This window comes from Papio anubis, chromosome 16 (assembly GCF_008728515.1).
Source record: "Papio anubis isolate 15944 chromosome 16, Panubis1.0, whole genome shotgun sequence".
Lineage (NCBI taxonomy): Eukaryota > Metazoa > Chordata > Mammalia > Primates > Cercopithecidae > Papio > Papio anubis.
In genome coordinates, this window is record NC_044991.1 from 27,236,477 (window position 1) to 27,253,610 (window position 17,134).

General features: G+C 56.1%; 1 protein-coding gene across 2 annotated transcripts; it reads right to left on the minus strand.

Annotated features, from left to right (window-relative positions):
• Positions 1 to 1,526: 1,526 nt before the first annotated feature.
• Positions 1,527 to 13,013, minus strand: MMP11 (matrix metallopeptidase 11). Of its 2 annotated transcripts, XM_003918568.3 has the most exons (8): positions 12,860 to 13,013; positions 6,368 to 6,597; positions 5,282 to 5,425; positions 5,069 to 5,202; positions 4,684 to 4,925; positions 4,375 to 4,591; positions 3,315 to 3,572; positions 1,527 to 2,434 (listed from the first exon to the last, which is right to left on the minus strand). In XM_003918568.3, the coding sequence occupies exons 1-8, from the start codon at positions 12,965 to 12,967 to the stop codon at positions 2,301 to 2,303; spliced, it is 1,467 nt and encodes a 488-aa protein (XP_003918617.2). In that variant the 5' UTR covers positions 12,968 to 13,013; the 3' UTR covers positions 1,527 to 2,300. The 2 variants fall into 2 exon arrangements, with proteins under 2 accessions (XP_003918617.2, XP_021788878.2); XM_021933186.2 differs by lacking the exon at positions 3,315 to 3,572.
• Between the last annotated feature and the right edge of the window lie 4,121 nt (positions 13,014 to 17,134).

The following is a 17,134-nucleotide window of genomic DNA, read 5'->3' on the forward strand; positions in this document are numbered from 1 at the left end:
TAAGCTGGGTGTAGCATGGTGGTGTGCACCTGTAGCCCCAGCTACTTGGGAAGTGGAGTGGGAAAGATCCCTTAAGCCCAGGAGTTCAAGGTTATAGTGAGCTGATTGCACCACTGCACTGCAGCCTGGGCAACAAAGGGAGACCCTGTCTCTCTTACAAAGAAAAAAAAAATGCAACTATGATAAATGCTATTACAAAGACACACATGGGGCTGGAAGGTAGGGCACTGGAGAGTTGGGAAGGGCAGTAACTGAAGTCGCTTTGTTCAGTATCCTCACAGTGGTGGGAAACCAAAGTACAGTAATCCCTCAGTATCCATGGGAATTGGTTCCAGGACCCCCTGCAGATAATAAAGTCCACAGATGCTCAAGTCCATTATATAAAATGGTGTCATACTTGCATATAACCTACACACATTTTCCTGTATACCTTAAATCACCTCTAGATTCCTTATACTGCCTAATACAATGCAAATGATATATAAATAGTTGTTATACTATATTGTTAGGGAACAACGACAAGGAAAAAAGTCCATACATGTTCAGTACAGAGGTAACCATCCTTTATTTATTTGTTTATTTATTTTTTTTTTGAGACGGAGTTTTACTCTTGTCACTCAGGCTGGAGTGCAATGGCACTATCTCGGCTCACTGTAACTTCCACCTCCCATGTTTAAGTGATTCTCCTGCCTCAGCCTCCCAAGTAGCTGGGATTACAGGCTCCTGCCACCACACCCGGCTAATTTTTGTATTTTTAGTAGAATGGAGTTTCACCATGTTGGCCAGACTGGTCTTGAACTCCTGACCTCAGGTGATCCACCCACCTCGGCCTCCCAAAGAACTGGGATTACAGGCACGAGCCACTGCGCCCAGCCGTATCCTTTTTTTATTTTTTATTTTTTTGAGATGGAGTCTCACTCTGTCACCCAGGCTGGAGTGCAGTGGTGCAGTCTCAGCTCACTGCAAGCTCCGCCTTCCGGGTTCACACCATTCTCCTGTCTCAGCCTCCCAAGTAGCTGGGACTACAGGTGCACACCACCATGCCCACTTAATTTTTTATATTTTTAGTAGAGACGGAGTTTCATCATGTTAGCCAGGATGGTCTCGATCTCCTGACCTCGTGATCCACCCGCCTCGGCCTCCCAAAATGCTGGGATTACAGGTGTGAGCCACCATGCCCGGCCTTGCATCCTTTTTTTAAACATTTTTTTTTTTTCTACCTGAGGTTAGTTAAGCCTATGGATGCAGAAACCACAGCTATGTATGGAAGGCTGGACTGTGGCATGAGCAGATAAAATGACCACCACCCTGGAGGATGAACAGAGGGGACAAGTAGGAAAGTGGGGAGCCAGTTAAGAAGTCACTATAACAAAATGTGATGTAGAAATGGAGCAGAAGGAGCCCTGAGCACTGTGCCCAGCCCCAAGGTTGGCGGACTTCAACCCTGGCTCCCAGGACAGGGCTGAACAGCGGCCAGGCCTCCCCATCTTAGCTGAACATTCACAAAAAGAGACCAAGCAGGCAGGTAGAAAACAACTGTGTTTAATGACAATCCTCAGTTTAAAAAAAAAAAGAAAGAAGAAGAAGCTTTATACACACTGTACACACATTTACAATGGCTTTGGAGGATAGCAGTGCTGCAAAAAGGGCTTCAGGAGGATCCGGCCTGGGAAAGGATTGAGGTATGTTGCAGCCTCCAGGGCCCAGGGTCTCCTGCATGAAGAATCCCCCTCCCCAGTTGACTGTGAACTTTTTGGCCTGGATTCTGCAGAACAGATTTCCAGGATTGTCAGCCAGAAGGCAGACAGATGCAGGCACCTATCAAGACCTGACCTCAGGAAGTAGTCCTGCCCTACAGCCCAGTTGCTCAGCCAGGGCTGAAGGCCACGGGGCCCCAGCACCCTTGCTTCAGTGCCAGCCCCTGGAAGGAACCTCACAACAGGGATAGAGCAAGGACACTTCAGTTCCCCCAGCCCTGCCATGGTGCTACCCTGAGGGACAGGGATGGAGACAGGGCAGCCAGGTTTGCCAGGACCTGCATAGCTGGCCCAAGACTGCCCTTCCTCTTAAGTCATGCCAAAGCCTCCCTTCCCAGTCTGAGACAGTTGCTGGCAGGTGACCACGACCTGCGTGGCCCTCCCTGCAGTTGTCATGGTGGTTGTACCCCACCCCATCCCCCTGAGGAGACATGGGCTCAGTCCCATGCCTGGTGCCCACAGCCACAAAGATGACCATGGGTCTCTAGCCTGATATTCGTGGCCTGGCAGGGGTCAGCACCCCTGAGGGCATCCAAGCCATGGTCAGAGGAAAGTGTTGGCAGGCTCGGCACAGCCGAAGAAGTCGGGACCCACGAGACGGGGGAAGCCTTCCAGAGCCTTCACCTTCACAGGGTCAAACTTCCAGTAGAGGCGGCCACGCAGGAAGTAGGCATAACCTGAGAAGAGAAGGTGGTCAAGCCTAGGCGAGTGGACACTGGGCCCTACTCCTGCCTGTCAGGCTGTGCCACTGTTGAGTTCCTCGAGTCCTGCAGGATCCAGGGCCAGCCTTTTGGAACCTCTCTTCCCTCTAGGGAGCCCTTCTGCCTGTCGCGGAATCTGGGCTGGGCTAATACCCAGCCTGACAGGTACCCAGAGCCTCAGAGGCCTGAGTCCCACCTCTCAGGAAAGCAAGTCCCGTTGCCCCTACCACCCTCCACATCACTCTCTCCTGCACCCATTAACCAGGCTGTTGACGGGCATCCGGAGTCCTGGAGCTGGAGGCTATCCTAGGATAGCTGTCCCAGTGGGTCCTGATGTGGGAGAAAGAACACAGAAGAGGAGCCCAGCAGGGGAGGGAGCGCTGGACTGGCTCTAGCCCTCTGTGCTTGTGGGAGGCTGGGTGGGTCAGTGGTTAGGGGCAGGGACCATCAGGGTAGAAGTTGAGGTTAGGGGCCTCATTGCCTGAGCCTCCATTTGCTCCTCTGGAAACTGGGTTCACAACAGGTGTTACATCAGGGGGCTGTTCTGAGAACTGGATGAGACCAGTAAGGAGCTTAGAGCATTGTTGGCCCTCAGTGTACGGCAGTTTATTGTTCTAATGGCTGTGGCTGAGGAACCAGGGTAAGACCTTGCACTTCTCTGACCCTCAGTCTGCTCATCTGCAACATGGAATGCAGCACTAGCTGGCCACCGAGAGGAGGGCAGATGGCGCTGGGCAAAGGTCCTGTGATGAAGAGCCAGGCTTCCTGTTGCAGGCATGTAGGAGCCCAGCCACCACCAGGTGGGAGATGCGGCTGCTGTGCCCACCTCCTACCAGCTACCCCACCCCCAACGCACCATCAGCATCCTGGAAGGCAGCGTCGATCTCAGAGGGCACCCCTCGCCAGTCAGTGGCCCTGCGGGGCACGGGACTGTCTACACGCCGGGTGCTGGGGTGGAAACGCCAGTAGTCCCTGCCTCGGAAGAAGTAGATCTTGTTCTTCTCAGGACCCCAGACCAAGGCGGCATGGACCGGGAACCTCACCAGGCCCAGCTCGGTGAGGGGTGCGGGGCCCAGGACTGGCTTTTCACCATCATACACCCAGTACTGAGCACCTGCCAGAGAGGGAAGAGGCTGCAAGGACCTGCCCAGCCACCACTGCCATGCCCAGCCACTGTGGACCTGCTTGACTCCCACCACAGACTCTCCCAGCCACAGTTTCCTCATTAGTAAAACATGCAGGCCAATGCCTGCTCAGCACCCCACCTGCAGAGGGAAGTGGGAGGCCTGGGATAAGCTGAGGCAGTGAATGCTCTGTAAACTAGCGCATGGGCGAGGTTACTCTCATCAGTGGAGGGCTGTCTGGGTGCCTGCTCCTTCCACTGGCATTTGGCCATGACAAATGTCTGCTGACCACTCCCTGGGCCCCTGCAGGGTGGGCTGCCCTGGAACCCACGCAGGTTTCCCATGCTGTGCCTTCATTTGTGAAGTCCCTGGCATCTGCAACGCTCCAGGCTCTCATCTCTGCCAGTTGAAGATGGAAATCCCAGCTCTAGGATGACAGACCTGGATCAATTCCCTGCCCTGCCTCTTCCCAGCTATACTCTTGGTGAGTCACTTCACTGCCTGGGAGCCCCAGAGGCCGCATCTCTAGAACCCTGCCCCATGGGGTGGCTATGAGAGTTGAATGCCCCACCGTGCAATCCCTTCCATGCTGCTCCTATCTCAAGAGCCATCTCCGGGAGCCTCCTACCTGTGCCTGAGGAGCAAACCACACTCTCTTCCTTGGCCCCCAGGCTTTGGGGCACCTCTCCCTGTCCACTGTGTCCCTGAGGATCCGTCTGTCTGTTCCTGCCTTTGGCCATAACATTCCTGGCTCTGGGAAGTCTCTTGAGCAGATCCTCAACCCCCACTCACCTTGGAAGAACCAAATGTGGCCCCGGGCATCCTCAAAGGCAGCGTCCACAGGGCTGGGCAGTCCCTGCCAGTGGCGAGAGGCCAATGCTGGGTAGCCGGGTTGCAGCTGGCCCCCACGCAGGCGCCACACAAAGCCCGCTTTGAAGAAAAAGAGCTCGCCTCGGATGGTGGAGACCGCGTCAAAGGAGGCCTCGCAGGCATCTGGTGGGGCATCCGGCTGTGGGGGGAGAGAGGGACACATGCCGAGGGCATATGTTGCAGCCACAGCGGCCAGCAGAGGAGCAGGGGGACTGGCGGGCAGGGCCTCACCTCCAGCGGTGCAATCTCATTGGTGTCTATCCCAGCCTGGGGGCCCAGGGCTGGGGTCCTGGAGGTAACAGTGGGCTGGGGCTGGCCATATAGGTGTTGAATGCCCCTGCGGTCATCTGGGCTGAGACTCAGCGGGTAGCGGAAGGTGTAGAAGGCAGACATCAGGGCCTTGGCGGCTGTTGTGTGCTGCAGCCCCAGTACGTGGCCAAATTCATGGGCTGCCACCTGCAGCAGGTCTGTGCCTGGAAAAGGGAGGTGGCTCAGCAACCCCCGAACCTCCTGCCCAGGACATCCAGCTCCAGACCCCAGCTCAGTGACCTTGGCGAGTCCCCATTCTTTATGATCTTCAGTTGCCCCATCTGGAAAATGGGTCCCCAGCCCATACCCTGGTCATCCCCGATAGTCCAGGTCTCATCATAGTCGAAGTGGACATCCCCTTCTCGGTGAGTCTTAGGGAAGAAGGCATGGGCCAGGATGCCCCCAGGCCCATCAAACGGCAGGTCGTCCCCATGCCAGTACCTACAGATGGGTGGGGGTGGGGTCAGTGGCTGCTGGCAGGTGAGGCTGTTCCCGGAGGGGTCCCAGGCCACCCATTCACCTGGCGAAGTCGATCATGATGTCAGCATGGCCCTCGTGCACCTCAGTGAAGGTGAGTGGCGTCACATCGCTCCATACCTTTAAGGCCTCTGCCATCGTCTGCCGCACCTGCTCCTGCACCAGCTGCCATGGGAACCGAAGGATCCTGGAGGGAGATGGAGGGGCCTGGGCCTCAGGGAAGGGACAGCCCCCAATGGCTGCGGCACCAGGAGTTGCCCCTGGATGCTTGGTGGGTGTGTGAACACTGAGTACACAGGCCAGGTGTGCTCTGGGCCTCAGCTTCAGCGCACTGGTCTCCCTGGCCACACAGGCACATGTGTATGTGGTTTACTCATACTTAGGCAAACACAAGTGTCTGCATTCAGTGGAAAGAACCAGGACTAGGGGTCCCGAGACCCCCATCCTAGACCTGACAGTGCCACTCACTGTGGGGAGACCTTTGTTCCTTGAGCCCCTGTTGGTTCCCAGACCCCCACTTAGGAAATTCTGAAGACCCCAGTCTCAGCTCCAATGCTGTGTAACACCAGCCCATTCTTTATTCTCAGGCTGGGTCCCCACCCGCAGGATGTGTGAGTCCCAGCTTCCCCATCACCTGCCCAGGGTCCTCCCAGGTCACCCAGTGAGATGCCCACTACTGCCTCTCCCTGCTTATCACTGTCTCCACCTGCTCGAAGCCCAAGTTGTGATGGTAGAGTTGGACAATGACATGGCTGACACCCACCTCAGACTGAGGATGGGGCTATGTCTGCCTCATTCACCATGCAGTCCCAGAGCCTGGTCCTCACAGGTCTCTAGTAAAGGCTGCCTGAGTGACTGAACACCTGTCCGCAGGCATGTGCTGGGACTCTTTGCATGATGACAGAGGCACTGCCCCTCTGCTGAGGGAGGGTCTCCATATGTGTGTGTGTCTAAGTCGGGGTTTCAGGGTGTTTGCCCATAGATGGCCCCCTGGGGTTCAGCGGGCACACAGGTCTGTTAGACACAAAGATCTACCCCTGGCCTGCGTCTCAAGCTGCAGCTGTGAGGGAGGCTGGCTTACCCATGGACACACAGGTGGCTTCCTAGTGTCCTGCTCCCAGGCCCCTACCTGTAGGTGAGATCCGTCTTCTCCCAGCGCCCGCCAGACAGCACGAACCTCTTCTGTCGGTTGCGGGCACTCAGCCCATCAGGTGAGTCAGGCACGCCACAGCGGGGAGGCCTAAGGCCACTGGCAGGCCGGGGGACCTCCTGCGTGGCAGGGGCAGGTGCCGGGCTACTGGGCAGGGCTGCATGCCAGGGCTGTGGCCCCCTCCTCTCGGCATGGCGGTGGTGGGTGTCCTAGGCAGGAGAGATGACACGAGGGTCTGGTCAGGCCTAAGGTCCACATGGCCCACAGTTAGAGGCGTGGCCCATCAGCAAACCCACATGCAACCCCAGCCCACTGTGTGGCAGGGCAAATGGGAGGAAAAGGGCACCAGCACGTGGCCAGGCCCTTTGGCATCGGCCTGGCTCTCTGGTTTCCTGACACCTTGTTCCAAGGCATCAAGCTTTCCCCCACAGCGTGGAGGGCCCTGGGCTGCCTGTCACCCACTCCAGCTACTTAGGCCAATGAGGTCTGGGGGTGGGGGCACACTGGGACTGGCTATGAGCCATACACTCCAGGAATGGACCCCAAAAATCTTCTTCCAAGGGAACACCAGGCAACCTCCGCCTGCTCCCCACAGAAATTCACTTCCACCTCCCTTTCTTCCTGTGTCCACTAAGTTCAGACACACCTGGGTCACCCCCCATGCTGTCCCTGTCGTGTGAGCAGGCTCTGCCCTCTCTCCTGCCCAGGATTTCCCCCACCTCCTCCCCAGTGTGGAGCGGCTGTAGTCCTGTAGTGTGGCCTCAGTCAGTGTAATCTGACTGCTGGGGGTGACACTGATTTGTGGATTGGACAAGGTGAGGTACGTACAGCACCTAGCACAGGCCCAGCACCCGGGAGGGCACCTGGCCACTGAGGCCTGGCTTCTAGCAGAGGCAGTTTTGGTCACACCCCACCAGAGCTAGGAGTAAGGTGGGAGCTGATCTGTGATCTGCCTGCCTTCTTCAAGCGGGGAGGGTGGGGACAGTTAATTACCAGGTGCCCAGCCCCACTCACCAAAGCCCCAGGACCACAGATGGCTATTCAGACCTGAGCTACATCCTGCTACCCGTCTATAAGTCTCCAGGGCAGACGTTACAGTTCTTGTGCATGAGAAAAACAGAAGCTCAGAGAGGTTGGGGACCATGCAAAGTCACCCAGCAAGGGCAAGGCAAGGCCAGGCCAGGACCCTGGCAGCCCAGGGCTAAGGCTAAGGCCTGGTTCTGGATACCGCACAGAAGCCAAGTCTCCTTCCTGCACTGAAGGAGAGGGATGGAGCTGTGCTCTTTGCTGAGAGACTCAGCACCGGTCTGGTACCCCGCAACTGCAGCCTCCTCACAGCCATATTTGGGGCAGGAGCTCAGCCACTCAGGCCCCACCTCACCCTCAGCCTTTGGCAGCTCTCCCAGGCTCCAGACACCCCAGGGATCTGATCAGCGTCCCAACGCTCCCTGCTCCTGATCCCAGAGCTGAGGAGTCAAGAACACCCCACCATGAAGGGGGGCCTTCTGAACACGGAGGCTATGGAACTACTAATGGTGTGAGGCTCTGCAGCAGCTTCCTCCCGTTTCCGAGCTTGCTTATTGCATGGTTACCTGGCACAGCGCAGCCTCACTGGGTTGTGGGTTCTGGCCGATTCTGGGCTTATTGGTTTTTTGTTTTGTTTTCTTGAGACGGAGTCTCGCCCTATTGCTCAGGCTGGAGTGCAGTGGCTGGCACGATCTCAGCTCACTACAACCTCCACCTCCTGGGTTCAAGCAGTTCTCTGCCTCAGCCTTCTGAGTAGCTGGGATTACAGGTGACCACCACTATGTCTGGCTAATTTTTTTTTTTTTTTTTTTTTTTTTTTTTTGAGACCCGGAATACTGGCTGTGCTCCCAGGCTGGAGTGCAGTGGCCTGATCTCGGCTCACTGCAAGCTCCGCCCTCCCGAGGTCACGCCATTCTCCCGCCTCAGCCTCCCAAGTAGCTGAGACTACAGAAGCCCGCCACCAGCCCGGCTAGTTTTTTGTATTTTCAGTAGAGAGCGGGGTTTCACCATGTTAGCCAGGATGGTCTCGATCTCCTGACCTGCGTGATCCACCCGCCTGACCTCCCAGTGGCATGGGATTACAGGCTTGAGCCACCCGGCCGGCCTTTTTTTTTTTTTTGAGACAGAGTCTCGGCTCTGTTGCCCAGGCTGGAGTGCAGTGGCAATCTTGGCTCACATGGCTCAGGTCCTCTCGGGGTTCCGCCATTCTCCTGCCTCAGCCTCCCGAGTAGCTGGGACTACAGGCACATGCTGCCACGCCCAGCTAATTTTTTTGTATTTTTAGTAGAGACGGGGTTTCACCTTGTTAGCCAGGATGGTCTCGATCTCCTGACCTCGTGATCCGCCCACCTCGGCCTCCCAAAGTGCTGGGGTTACAGGCGTGAGCCACCGCGCCCAGCCTCACACCTGGCTAATTTTTGTATTTTTAATAGAGATAAAGTTTCACCATCTTGGCCAGGCTGGTCTTGAACTCCTGACCTCATGATCCACCCTCCTCGGCCTCCCAAAGTACTGGGATTGCAGGCGTGAGCCACCGCACCCAGCCTGGGCTTATTGTTAATAAGTACTTATCACTGGTTGCAGGTTAGGATCTTGGCAACAGCTCCACAGACTTGCTCTTAGCCCCTGATGGAACCTCTCACCAACTCCACCATCATCACCCTCATTTCCAAGATGAGGAAATGCGCCCCAGAGGAGTTAAGCCGCTTGCTCAGATAACAGCTGGCAGGCAGCGGACTGTCTGTGCTCACAGCCCACCCAGCTCCCTGCTACCTCTGTTCTGCAGGGGTTGAGTCACCCTTCCCCTGAAGGAGGGACCCAGGCTGGCCTCACCTTGGTGACAGAAGAGAAGGAACTCAAATTATTCAGCCCCTGCTATTTCCCGGGCATTTTGCAGGCAGGTTCGTTGGGCTTCCAATACCCACCAGGAAAGTGGAGATGCTACATGTCCAAGTTCTCCCATGGAGGATGTGGGCTGCCAGAGGGGCCTGCCTCCTCCTCCTGGCCACACTGCCCCCTTGACCTACAGGTGAAACAGATTCCTTTCCCTAGCCTGGCAGGGGTATGAAGACCCTCCCTGGAAAGGGCAGAGCTGTGCTGTCCCCTGGGAGCTCCAAACAACCCAGAGCCCAGCCTGCCAGCTCTGTCTATGCCCATGGCCAGAAATCTCTTCCTCTGCCCTCCAGGGAGTCCTGGTGCAGACAGCCATAGAGGGAGAGCCATGGGCATGCCCCACCCCTTCCACTGTCCTTTCCTGTCCTTCTCTCATGAGGCACCCAGTCCATGCCCAAACCCCTGGATCATGACAATCTTAGTGTAGCAAAAAGAGCCAGTCATTGAGGTTCAGAAGGCCTAGTTCTATGACATGGAGACTCTAGACAAGTCATCTTCCTCTCTTAGCCTTAACTTTTCTATCTGTCAAATGGGGACGGTGCCACAGCAAAGGGCTACATGACATCCTTCTGTAATGCCTGCTGTAGCCTCTGGCACAGAGAAGCACCTCTTACCTGGCCCTGTTCCTTGTCCCTGTAGGCCCTCCCCTCCCTTGGGAATCTGCCCTTGCCAGTCCCTACAGCTCCCATCACCCACCTCCCCTCTAGCTTCCCAACCAAATCTCCAGGCTTCAAATGGTAAAACAGAAGCCACAGCTGGAAGGCAACTTTCAGACCTAGAAAAGAGAAGCGCCTTGTGCGGGGTCTTCCGGCATATCAAGGTCTCTTCTCCCTGTCCATGTCTCGTTCATTAAATTCTTAGAAAGTGAGTGAGCAGGAGATGCTAGAAATGAGGCCTCCAGCTAGTGAGGTTGTTTTTAGAGCTCATGATTTTTTTAGAGCCCATGAGCTCTTGGCCTCAGTTTCCCCATGGCTGGGATAGGACACACACTCTCTGCCTCACTGTCCTCCCACACTTCATCTTTCCGAGTCCTTTCTGGCCTGGGGCCAGATGCCCTAACCACAAGGCGTGGCATCAAGCAGCTTGCTACTTGTGAGACAGGTGGGCTTGGCCTTCCCAGGACTCTTGGGATTCAGTGAGGTGAGGTGATAGACACAGGCTACCCCTGCCCTCAACTACACCCCTGGGGAATTTGAGGAACAAACAGCTCCCCCATTTCCCAGAGGATGAGACAGAGCCCAGAGAGGTTAAGGACTTTGCCTGGGATCACACAGCAAGTCATGCAAGAGCTGGGCCTAGACCTGGGGCTCAAGCCTCCCACATCCAGGGCTTCCCCCTGTCTCTCCATCTCTTGGCTTTTCTCCAAAACCTACTTTCTCAAGAAGCATTCCTGCTTCCAGTGCATTCCCTCTGTCTTGGCCAGTAGCCTCCCTTGGCCTGCCCTGTGGTGGGTTCTTAGCTCACTTAGCCCCACCCTCCTCTGGCAGGCACCAAACCTCAGCCTCAGACACATTCAAGGAATTTCTCAGCTGATCTAGTGTCCTGGCAGAGCTTAGAGACTCAGAGTCACCCCCGCCCCGGAGTCAACTTGCAATCCAGAAAATGGGAGGCACCAGATAGAGGGGAGAAAGGGAGGACCCCAGGGTGCCAGGAAACCACTGCGGAAGATCGGGCTCATTGTGCCCCTTTCTGGGCCTCAGTTTGCAGTCGGTCTAGTGGGTATAATTAATTATAGCTATGCCTTCTGATGTCAGTGGGAGGTGAGCCTTCGAGGAAGGCACTTGTTAGGCTATGGAGGAAGACGGGAGCATCACCATGCAGGTATCATCATGACCCTCTGAGGCTCAGAGAGGTCAAGCAACCTGCCCAACCCGCACAGCCAGTTGGCAAGCAGGGATATCTTCTCCCTCAAGCCTTCACCTAATTTTCCTATTCTCACCCCTCTGCTGCTGGCTCTAGGAAGGACGGTAGCTTCATCCCGTCCATCGGACTGCAGGGCTTCCATCAACCCTGAAAACTGGGAACTGGGCTGGATAAATATTTACAGAGTTCTCCCAGCCCTGCTGAAGGCAGCCTAGGGATAAACACATCACAGGTGACCCCAAATGCTCCCTGCGTGTTTGCAGAATGACAGACCACAGTCCAGCTCAGACCCTACCCCAAGCTGGCCCCCAGCTCCAGCATTGACCATGCACAAGTGTCAAAGTGGCAGCTACAGGTAACAGTGTTTCTAGTGAGCCTGGCATCACCTCATTGCTCAGCAGTGGGCACAGCAGTAGGCACCATTGCCCCCTCCCACCCCCTAGAGATAGAGTAGGTAAGATTCTGAGGCATGGCAGGATTCACCCAGGGTTGCATGGTTCAAACCCAGATCTCTCCAGTTTCCAGACCTGTGGGTTCAATGGCTACCCACAGTGATTCCTGACTCTGTCCCAAGTCCTAGGGACCAAGAGGGGCTGGGAAGGAGGCAAGACTCCAGACTGAGATGCCCCCTGTGCGCTCTACGCTCCCATCCCATCCCTTTCTGCTCCCATAGCCAGCACAGGACAAGGCTGCCCAGGGCAGAGCCAGAGTGGCTGGACAGAGGTTCCTAGCCTGGCCAGGCCTCCCTCCTCACCAAGCCAGTCCTGAGACTCCTGCCTGTCACCCTCTCCTGCTCCCTTCCCTGCCCGAGCTGTCTGGATGCCTCCGCTGTGGAGTGGAGTGGCCCAGGCACCCAAGGAGCTGTGGACCCACAGTGGCCCAGGCTCTGGCCCTAGGCCGTGTGACTGGTGCCTGGAAGTGCCCCAGGGAAGGGTCAGTTTTTGGGACACATGCAAGCTGTCACACACACTTCCATGACAGTCCCTCCTCTCCTCACTCTGCCGTCCTCTCTTACCTGGGCTTTCTTCTCCTTTCCTGAGCACATAAATTCTCCCTTTCCTTTCTCTCCCTGCTTCTTTCTGACAGCCACCTCTCAGTCACACACACTGCACTCATACTATTTCATACTGATGTTCTCCTGGCTCCAAGCCTCCCGAAGCTGCTGCCGGCAGGTGCCCGCGAGGGACATCTCCAGGCTCAGACCCCACTTCCCGCAGCACAGCGCTGCCCTCCCCAGCTCTCCCTTTATCCTCATCGCACCGCACACCTGGAGGTGTACTAACTGCGGCCACACACCTGCAGGCTGACACCTGCCTGGGATCTGCTCGGCTTTGTCCCTGCGATGAATAGGGGGCCCTGTAACCACTCCCTCTGCTACTTCCTTCAACGCACACTCCAGCACCCGCTGCTGGAGCGCGAGAGGCAGGTCCCCACGCTGGGAGCAAGCCTGAGTCCAGCGTGGAGTCCCGTCCCACCAGCACGAGCGATGCCGGCGCCGGCTCCCCTTCACGCCCGCAGGGACTGGAAGCTCGCTGTCTATCACGCCTAGAGGGAACCAGAAACCGTTTCGGGTACCAGGCGCAGGAGGCCACCCGGGGCGCCCCCTTGGGTCCGGATCTGCCGCTGGGCCCAGCCAGCGTGCCCGGAGCCCCTTCGGCGAGGAGCGCCCGGCGAGTGGCGGGCACTCACCGGCGGCAGAGCCCGGGCCAGCAGCGGCGGCGGCTGGAGCAGCAGCAGCAGCATCGGGAGCAGGAGGGCGCGCGGGGCCGCGCTGCGGAGCCAGGCGGCCGGAGCCATCCGCCCCGGGGCTGCTGGGCTTGCTGGGCCGCGCCGGGCCGCCGCCCCTTATAGCTTCCGCCCCACCCCCGGCCCGCCCCGGCCCCGCCCCCCACCGCCTTTTGTTCTGAACTCTCCTAGCCGCCGCGGCCCGGGTGGGGGAGGTGAACGGGGAGGGGACGGCCCAGCGGGGTCGAGGGTCGGAGACAGGGTCTTTCCTCAGGGCTGGCCAAGTCCCTGTCTGGTGCTGGGTGACCCTGGCCAACCCGTGCCGCTCTGGGCCTCAGTTTCTCCGCTGGGTGGTGGCCGTCCAAAGTCTTAGACTTGGCTAGAGTCTGAGAGGAGTCGGGTTTCATGGGTCCCATCCGTACCCCCACCTTTGGAAGGCGATCCCACTGGGTATCCTTGGTGGCCTGACCCCTGACCTCTGCCAGCTTGTGACAGGTGGTCCTACCCACAAGCAAGTTCCCCCACCCCTCAGAGCCTCAATGGATCCTTCTAGAAGATGACACAATAGCCCCTCTGAGGAAAGGGATATTATTTTATTTATTATTATTATTTTCTTTTGAGACACAGTGTTTCTCTCTCTCCCAGGCAGGAGTGCAGGGACTTGATCTCCACTCACTGCAACCTCCGCCTCCCAGTTTCAAACGATTCTCCTGCCTCAGCCTCCCAAGTAACTGGGACCACAGACGTGTGCCACCGTGCTTGGCTAATTTTCGTATTTTTAGTAGAGATGGGGTTTCTCCATGTTTGCCAGGCTGGTCTCGAACTCCTGACCTCAAGTGATCTGCCCGCCTTGGCCTCCCAAAGTGCTTGGGATTACATGAGTGAGCCATTGCACCTGGTCAGGAATGGGATATTAAAATGTGTCCCAGGGGAAAGTGAGGCAAATGGCAGGGACTGGCCAGTCCTTCAGCTTGGGATAGACCAAAGCTTACAGATAGGGAAACTGAGGCTCCAAGAGGGAGGGGCCGGGCTTTTCCATGCCAGCAGACAAGTGGAGGGGTCAGGAGGTCCTCTAGCTGGTCAGCTGGGGGGAGGGTGCTGTCAGAAGGATGTGGGAGGTGTATGAGTGGAGTACTGGGCCCCCAGGGTGTCCCCTGGTCAGGGCCCAACAAGCCCCTGGGGACTCCTCCAGGCTAGCCACCTAAGACTTGAAAGAAAGGAGGTGAGAGGCCGGGGCACAGTGAGTCACGCCTGTAATCCCAGCACTTTGGGAGGCTGAGGCAGGTGGATCACAAGGTCAGGAGTTGGAGACCAGCCTGACTAACGTGGTGAAACCCTCTCTCTACTAAAAATACAAAAATTAGCCAGTCATGGTGGCACATGCCTGTAAACCCAGTTATTCAGGAGGCTGAGGCAGGAGAATCACTTGAACCCGGGAGGTGGAGGTTGCGGTAAGCCGAGATTGTGCCATTGCACTCCAGCGTGGGCAACAGAGTGAAACTCCATCTCAAAAAAAAAAAAAAAGAAAGGAGGTTAGACTTAAAGAAGGGGGTGTGTCCACATTCTGGAAGGGATCCTCCAGTCTTATCCCTGAATTTTGGGGTTACCCAATCCTGCTGTACACCCCCTGAAATGATGAAGGGCCTCACCACCTCACCAGGCGACCTGTTCCATCATGGGTGGCCCTGCAGAGCCACAATCCAGGCAGTGGCTCCCATCCTGGCAGGCAGCCCTCTGAGCTGCTCTAAGGTGAAGCTGTGGTCAGGAAGCCTGGGCCAAGAAAGGGAAGCGGGTGGGGAAACGTTTCACAGCTTATTCAAGAAGACTCCACAGAGACTCCTAGAGGGCAAGGAGAAGTAAGACAGCAGTGATTTTTACAACCTAGACAGTTCATAATCTTTTCTTTCTCTTTTTTTTTTTTTTTTTTTTTTTTGAGACGGAGTCTCGCTCTGTCGCCCAGGCTGGAGTGCAGTGATGCAACCTGATGCAACCTCCGCCTCCTGGGTTCACGCCATTCTCCTGCTTTAGCCTCCTGAGTAGCTGGGACTACAGGCGCCCACCACCATGCCCGGCTAATAGTAGAGAGGGGGTTTCACCATGTTAGCCAGCGTGGTCTCAGTCTCCTAACTTCGTGATCCACCCGCCTCGGTCTCCCAAAGTGCTGGGATTACAGGTGTGAGCCTCCGCACCCAGTCTTTTTTTTTTTTTTGAGACCGAGTTTTATTCTAGTAACCCAGGCTGAAGTGCAATGGTGCGATCTCAGCTCACTGCAAGCTCCGCCTCCTGGGTTCAAGTGATTCTCCAGCCTCAGCCTCCCGTGTAGCTGAGATTACAGGTGCCCATCATCACACCCAGCTAATTTTTGTATTTTTAGTAGAGATGGGGTTTCACCATGTTGGCCAGGCTGGTCTTGAACTCCTGACCTCAGGTGATCCACACGCCTCAGCCTCCCAAAGTGCTGGGATTACAGGCATGAGCCACCACACCTGGCAGGCAATCTTTTCTTTAAAGTCATTCACTTTTATTTATTTTTATTGTTTTGAGACAGGGTCTTGCTCAATGGTGTGATCTTGGCTCACTGAAACCTCTACCTTCCAGGCTCAAACGATCCTCCTGCCTCAGCCTCCCAAGTAGTTGGGACTACAGGTGTGCATCACTATGCCCTGCTAATTTTTGTATTTTTTGTAGAGACAGGGTTTCACCATGTTGGCCAGGCTGGTCTTGAACTCCTGGACTCAAGCAATCTGCCTGCCTGGGCCTCACAAAGTTCTGGGATATAGACATGAGCCACTGTTCCCCGCTCAAGTGCTTTATTTTTAAAAAGTAGGCATTTCAGGCCGGGCGTGGTGGCTCACGCCTGTAATCCCAGCACTTTGGGAGGCTGAAGCAGGTGGATTATGAGGTCAAGAGATCCAGACCATCCTAGTCAACATGGTGAAACCCCATCTCTACTAAAAATACAAAAAAATTAGCTGGGCGTGATGGCATTCACCTGTAGTTCCAGCTACTTGGGAGGCTGAGGCAGGAGAATCACTTGAACCTGGGAGGTGGAGGTTGCAGTGAGCCGAGATCACACCACTGCACTCCAGCCTGGCAACAGAATGAGACTCCGTCTCAAACAAAACAAAACAAAACAACAACAAAACAAAAAATTAGCCGGGCATGGTGGCGTGCGCCTGTGGTCCCAGCTACTTGGGAGGCTGAAGCAGGAGAATCGCTTGAACCCAGGAGGCGGAAGTTGCAGTGAGTGGAGATCGCACCACAGCACTCCAGCTTGAGGGACAGAGCAAGACTCCTTCTCAAAAAAAAAAAAAAAAAAAAAAAAAAAAAAAAAAAAAAAGGAGGCATTTCAATGCCTGCTTCGATGTTATCCTTTTAGCCTCATTTTCATTTGTGTAACCCACTTAAGTTGTCTTGGGTGCCTCCGAGGTGCAAGGCCATGCCTTGTGGAACCTGCAGTCCATCAGCCATGGGAGCTGAAGGAACAACTCTACAGTTTAGGCCCAGGGGACCACCATGAGAAGTGTGCAGTTTGTTTGGTTTGACAAACAGGAACCAGGTGGCAGGGACTGCATGAGCAAGGGAGTAGCGGCTGGACCAGGCCTGGTGAGTCTGCCAGGAAAGAATGGCCCACCCTTTGTGTGCTCACCTCACTGGGAGGCCACCCTCAAAGTGGGTGGTCACCCCCCTTCAGAGAGGAGAAACTGAAGACGGGGTGGGAAAGGGCCCTGTTCACAGGCTGGCTGAAAGGACTGCAGTGTGTGAGAACACAGGGCTGCACCTGACTTCCACGGAGAGCATGCATGGCCGGGGACAACTGTGCACACACAGAACTGAGCAGGCCAGGCAAGGCCAAACGCCCCAGCCACCGCTCCCCTCGCCCCTCGACCTCCTCCTTCCTTACAGAGGGGCCCCCTCTCTTACTTGGTGACCCACACCCCTAATTCTGGGTGCTTTTGTTCTTGGTGTTGCACCCTGCCCACAATCCCGGTGCCAGGAGTCCTCTGTGGGCACAGCAAACAATGATGAGGGACAGTCCCTGCCTTCCCCCACCTAGGAGTAATAATAACAACCACGGCAAAGTCACCCAGAAAAGACCATAAAAACCTCAAGTTCAGCCGGGCGCGATGGCTCATGCCTGTAATCCCAGCACTTTGGGAGGCTGAGGCGGGCGAATCACGAGGTCAGGAGTTCCAGACCAGCTTGGCCAACATGGTGAAACCCCGTCTCTACTAAAAA

Coding starts and splice junctions, on each gene's coding strand:
- MMP11 (XM_003918568.3), bottom strand. CDS start 12,967: ATGGCTCCGGCCGCCTGGCTCCGCAGCGCGGCCCCGCGCGCCCTCCTG. Junction 5,203..5,281: donor ATCATGATCGACTTCGCCAG/GTGAATGGGTGG, acceptor ACCCATCTGTAG/GTACTGGCATGGGGACGACC. Junction 4,592..4,683: donor ATGAGATTGCACCGCTGGAG/GTGAGGCCCTGC, acceptor CTCCCCCCACAG/CCGGATGCCCCACCAGATGC.